Source organism: Merops nubicus, unplaced genomic scaffold, assembly GCF_000691845.1.
Source record: "Merops nubicus isolate BGI_N331 unplaced genomic scaffold, ASM69184v1 scaffold1113, whole genome shotgun sequence".
In the NCBI taxonomy this organism is placed as follows: domain Eukaryota; kingdom Metazoa; phylum Chordata; class Aves; order Coraciiformes; family Meropidae; genus Merops; species Merops nubicus.
In genome coordinates this window covers 10,640-16,260 of record NW_008600896.1, presented here as the reverse complement: position 1 = coordinate 16,260, position 5,621 = coordinate 10,640, and the positions used below count along the sequence as shown (strand labels likewise).

General features: G+C 38.3%; 1 protein-coding gene across 1 annotated transcript in view; it reads right to left on the bottom strand.

The window, feature by feature from the left end:
• The window catches only part of MOXD1 (monooxygenase, DBH-like 1), a 39,816-nt gene extending 36,537 nt beyond the window's left edge, over positions 1–3,279 (bottom strand). Inside the window, exons 1-4 of the mRNA XM_008937812.1 lie at positions 3,223–3,279; positions 2,434–2,580; positions 810–977; positions 600–683 (exon numbers count right to left, since the gene is read on the bottom strand). Of these exons, the coding sequence (XP_008936060.1) occupies positions 600–683; positions 810–977; positions 2,434–2,580; positions 3,223–3,279 (456 nt within the window). The remainder of the gene's footprint in view (positions 1–599; positions 684–809; positions 978–2,433; positions 2,581–3,222) is intronic.
• Between the last annotated feature and the right edge of the window lie 2,342 nt (positions 3,280–5,621).

The following is a 5,621-nucleotide window of genomic DNA, read 5'->3' as shown; positions in this document are numbered from 1 at the left end:
TTCTGAACCTTGTGTGGATGTGTACACGTTTTCATTAATTTTTAAATTAACTACAACATCCATCTCTTCTTTCTTAATATTTGGCTTTTACACAGGTGAAGATAATGGAGTCTGTGGTCACATGATGTTACGTGCCATAACTCTAACGTGGTCATGGCAGAAGAGGTGACTGGAATCAGATATGAATGTGGCCCTTTATGAGAACAAACGTCATCATTTAATTATTTTTTAATCTAAAATTACTCTCTGTTAAAGCACATCTGTTACATTCTTATATAAAAGTAGAAACTTGATGAAATAGGCTTCCAGACAATTTTAGTTAGTCTTTGCCAGAAATGTTTACAGACAGAAAAAATTGTTAACCTCATTTTCTTAAGGGACGTTGGGGTTCTGTCACTGTGTGTGCAAGTTGTCAGGGCACATCAGAATCAGGTCCTTGGCACACATAAACACACTCTTATCCCATGTTTGTGAAGACAGGCAAGAGGTCTTGTTTTCACTCCATTAAGTATTAACACAGATTTTGAAAATGCAAGAACTTATCTGAAGCATAATCACCATCTGAGCTCCTCTAAATTTGCTCTGTCTGAATCACTCACCTTTATCACATGATGCTTTTCATTTTGTACAGGAATCTTAAACATTTGGCACCAATATGTTGTATCCTTGTCTGGTACAGGCACCTGTCTTAATAAAAAGGGCAAGAACACAATATTATAAAAGTCACATTACCCTGTTGCATGAGCCCAAAGCTTTAGCTACCACCTTATCCTCACCTCCACATAAACCCAAAACCTGGAGTAACTTACGTCTTTGTTTTTCAAGTCAAAGTATGGCAAAGAGGCAGATAAGACTTCTTCTTTCTCAGGATTCAGTAAACGTAGACTCTTTGTACCACGATTAGACCCATGGTAATTTTGACCTGCTTCTCCCATGTCTTTGTGGTGGTAGGCCCATATGACCCTCATTGTGCTCTCCTGAAAAAAAAAAACCAAACAAAATCAATCAACAAATAAAAAAGCTCATAAAGAACAGGAAAAATATCTTCCTTACACAGATCACATAATGCCTATGATAAGAACGATATAGATGTTGCTGTATTTAAACAGTGACAAAGCACACCAGAGGTGTACTCATCCACTGATAAAATTTTGCTTTAAAATTCATAACTTTTTATCTTTATAGAGTTCATTGGAGATATGCAGAAGGTGAATCTTTCTTGGATAGATCCCTTCCTTAGTGTCACCAATTTAAATCATATCTGCAAATAGCAGAACAGACTCATAAAGAGGTAATCAACTAAATGCATGGGGAAAAAAATTATAAAAATCACTTATTTGGCCAGCAATCAGAAGGTTTCACCCCAAAACAATTTCCAGGCTCAGCTCTGTAAATATGTGGATACCTTCTGTGAACTGCTGTTGTTACATGCTAGGGAAGATAGACATTCAATTACAGAACAGTTTTACAACTTAAAAATCAATCTACAGCCACAGCACTGATCAATACTCTGTAAACCATTCTCAGATTTCAATAATCACCCTTGAGACAAAGGACTCTAATAAATCCTGAAGTGTCCCAGAATGTTAAATGATACTGAGAATTCGGAGCAGGTGCAAAACTCACAAATGTATTGACTGCCTGGAAATCTGATGGTTTATACAGTTGGGGTTTGCTTCCTGCATCTTTCAGCTCCTCATGTTGTTATTAGTGTGTATATTGTGAAAACATAGATAATTAAAATACTGTTGAATTGCTGCTATAGCAATGCTTCCAAAATGGGTAGTAAACAAGCCAAAGCATACATTCTCTCTGCAAGGCCTTGCAAATCTCTCTAGCCTACCTGTCACTTCCAATATAGAATTCATTAACTTCATATAATTTAAAATTATGCTTAGGAAACAGTACAGCAGTCTCCAGGGCAATAGAAGGATTTACCATGAAAAGTATTTTACCATGGAAAGAATTTTATCATAAAACTCTTCAACTTCATCTTTTTGAATAAAGAAATAAACCAAGCATGTACTTGAAATATATCTGCTTCAAAAGTCTGTCTTTAAGATCAATAACAAGTCAGTGTAAGATCTAAAAGGTGTTTCTCAAGTTGGCATCTCTTAAAGACTGTAACTGTGGTATATGGGACTTGACGGTACAGAGGTGCCTCTTTCAATCCTACGTTCACGTGATATGTTAGAAATTAGAGAACATAATGTACTAAAGTAGAAGGACAAAGAAAGCTGAAATTAAAGCATAAAAGCTTAATAAAACTAGTGCAAGTATTTTACCTGGTTAATTTAAGTTGTCCAAACAGGTGTTTTGGAAAGTGAACTTCTGTTATTCTGTCCTTTATTAAGATGAGATTTTAATAACTAGCTTCATAACCACGTATACATTTGGCCTGAAATCTCTCTACATATAGGCAGAGCCTCCTACCGTTATGGTCTTGTCATTGGTGTCACATGTGTGCAGTTCTCTGCTAAAAGCCAATATTGTATGTGTACTGTTTTCCATGGCATATTCCAGGTGGTAATCCTGTTGAGGGTCCTTTTTTAGCACTCTGTTTTCATCTGTAAAATAATCCTGTTGAAAAGAAAAGGTGGCCAATTAATAAAAACTAATATTAAATAACAAATGAAACTATGTCCAGTACAGAAGCCTCTTAAAACATACCTTTATGTAAAATGCAAAAGTACCAGATTTTTGTATCAAATGATAAATCTGAGGTGGCACTGAACTTTTTTTATTTAAAAATCTCCAAGAAAGCAAGTCTCCTTGATAAGCATCTTGAATAATGTTTTAAGCAATTTTAACAATGTTTGCCTGTATTTAACTACAGAAATAAAAGCTAGACCAAACAACAAAGAAGTTTAATTTATCATAACTGGGATGTTGTGAACTTTGGGAGAAATATCAAAGATAATTAATTTCACTTAATATTCACATCAACTATATTGTCATTCCCTATTTCCCCAACTTTTTCTTTGTGTTGTCTTCCCCACAAAAAGCAAACTCCTTGAATGAACATTGACTGGAACCAGAAACCCTATGGCTTAAGTAGCACAAAAAGTGCTCAGCTCACACAAAAGATGCTGGGTTGGGGTTAGGTTGGGTGTTGGGGAGGGGGAGCTGCTTGTAAGAAAGACTCTTCCTATCTAGGTTTCAGCAGAGGCACAGTACAATGGAGGAGTGGCTGCAGCAATGCGGAGTCATTAACCTCCTCACCCCAAATTCCTGTGGCCCCGTGCAGCTGGGACCCGGCCTTTCCTCCCCTCCCACCATGGCCACCTAGAAAGGGCTGCCCACTGCCTCAAATGCATCTCACTTGGTCACCCTCCTTTGAGTTTTAGGCTGCTCCTTCTCACTTTGGGCTGGGGAGGAGGGCTTTTCACTAACAGAGATATTTCTCATTCCAAAGAGGCTAGTGGCAGACACCATTAATTGTACAGTGGACTTTGCAATTAAAAAAACCCAATGATGCAGCACTGGCTACTCCTGAAAGATATTTACTTCTGTAGCTATTTGGTCCTCCATTCACTTTTAGAGATATTTCTAGCTTTCCCCTTTTGGTAAAGTGGAGATAAGCAAGCTGAAAAATTGTGAAATGTTATGCACAAGCATTGTGATACCTGTAAAAGTAGCTATATCTTATTAGTTCATTAAAAGATGATTTAGAAGCTGTAATCTTAAGTCTAACCTCACCTGTGTGTGTGCAAGAGACCACATGTCCACCACACAGAATTCAAAAGCCTTTTACAGATGTAAAAATAACTGCATGCCCAAATATTTCATTAAGGTATATCAATTTAGATCAAAATTGGTATAAAACTGTCTCAGCCATGATATAGTTTCAAGGAAGAAAAGGGCAAAGAAGGTGACCTTTTTTATCAATATGAAAATATGCAAATTTAATTCTATCTTGCCAAAACTACGGATACAATTTGGAGTTTTTCAGTTCTGGAACAAATCTAAATTTCAAAGATGCTGAAATGTAATGAAAAGAGCCCTTCTTCTCCTGTCAGCACTTCTTACAACTACAACTGAAGGTACATATGTGAAAGAATACACACACGGAAAAAAACAACCACAGAGAAGAGCAAAAGAGGTGTCTGGGACCTAAAGTTCTATGCTGAATAAAAGGGAACTGATGAGTTGCATTTTTTTAGAGAAAGAATTTTGGATTTTCTTTTCCAGAGGGAAATAATGGTCCTGTTCTGGAGTGGTACTTGAAGATGGGTACTTTATGGTGTCAAAACGCTGCAGTTTAACCCTGTATCTGAGCTTGGGAAGAGGCACGGTATGTCTATATGCAATAGCATCCCTGCTCTGAAAACATTCCTCTATGGAATCTCGGCTCCCACCTTAAAAACAGTAGGGGCTTGTCTGGGCAAGAAATGTAACCTTGCGAGCATCAGCTTCTATTAGTGTGATATCTTTGCTGAAATGATACATTAAACTAGAGAAAGGCACCCTTGTATTAGAACAAGCACCCACACATTGAACTCTTAGGGAATACAAACTCAAGAATAGCTTTTCTTCATGGGAACAGGTTGAAAGTCTTTGGCTGTGAAGGAAAGGTCAGAAATGTGAAGCAAAGTAACACTCAAGTGTTTTGCTGGTGAACTTCATCATTTCTTAATAAGTTTAGAGGACACAATTGTAACCAAAGAAGCCCTCTTGTGATATAGCCCTAACATCCAACAGCCTGCAGGGAGAATGCAAAAATAACTCAAAGAAGTTGTGTAATGAGGATGTTAGCTTAGATGTGCCTTGATAATGTGATTGTCAGTGTAATTTGTAATTCTTTCATTCACCTGGATGACAGTCAAAGACAGTTCACAGCTCTGATTCAGTGCAAGGGGACCGCGTTGTGGCTGCCAGCAAGCATTTTGTGGATGGTGGTCGCAAAGCCCAGGCCCCAGGAGAGGACCAGTCTGCTCCCCGCAGGAGCTCAGCTGCACTAGGAGGGCTGCACCGGGCGCTCACAGCGCTGCCTGCCCAGGAGTTCACTGCCTACCACTGCAGTGGACACTGAATGGAACCTCCACCAGTGACTCAAAATATTTTGTGGGTTGATGCTAATCTGACTGACCAAAAGCTGTTCACCAGCTTTAAAACAAAATAAGGCCACATTACCAAGGAAACATACTTATTTCTTTCTGTTGACAGAAGATTTTAAGTCAGACTATGCAGGCTCCACTCAATTTGCTCATGAGAGCTTAAAAGCCTTTCAGACACATATTTGGGTACAAAGCGTAATGAACAAAAGGAGGTTAACAAAAATGAAGACGCACTAACAAACTGATGCCACATGCTTTTCAGTAGTACCTTGGAAAATTAAGAAAAAGTTAGTTGTAGATACATATCTGTATTTTTATACATCTCCTTTGCTTCCTTTCAGAGTAGAAAAATACAGATAAATGAAAGTCCTGCTCCTATGGTACAAACGCAATCAAAGCCACCACATTTGGACAACCTACGCTCTATTTCAGCCCTTGTGCCTAGTCAAAGGAGAAAGCTGGGCATCTGTGAAGGCTTTTGAAATGTGACGGAACAGAGAATGACCAGAGGCCAAGGATGGAGTGTTAGACATATGGGCTTCAGCTGCACTGAGAGTATCTAAA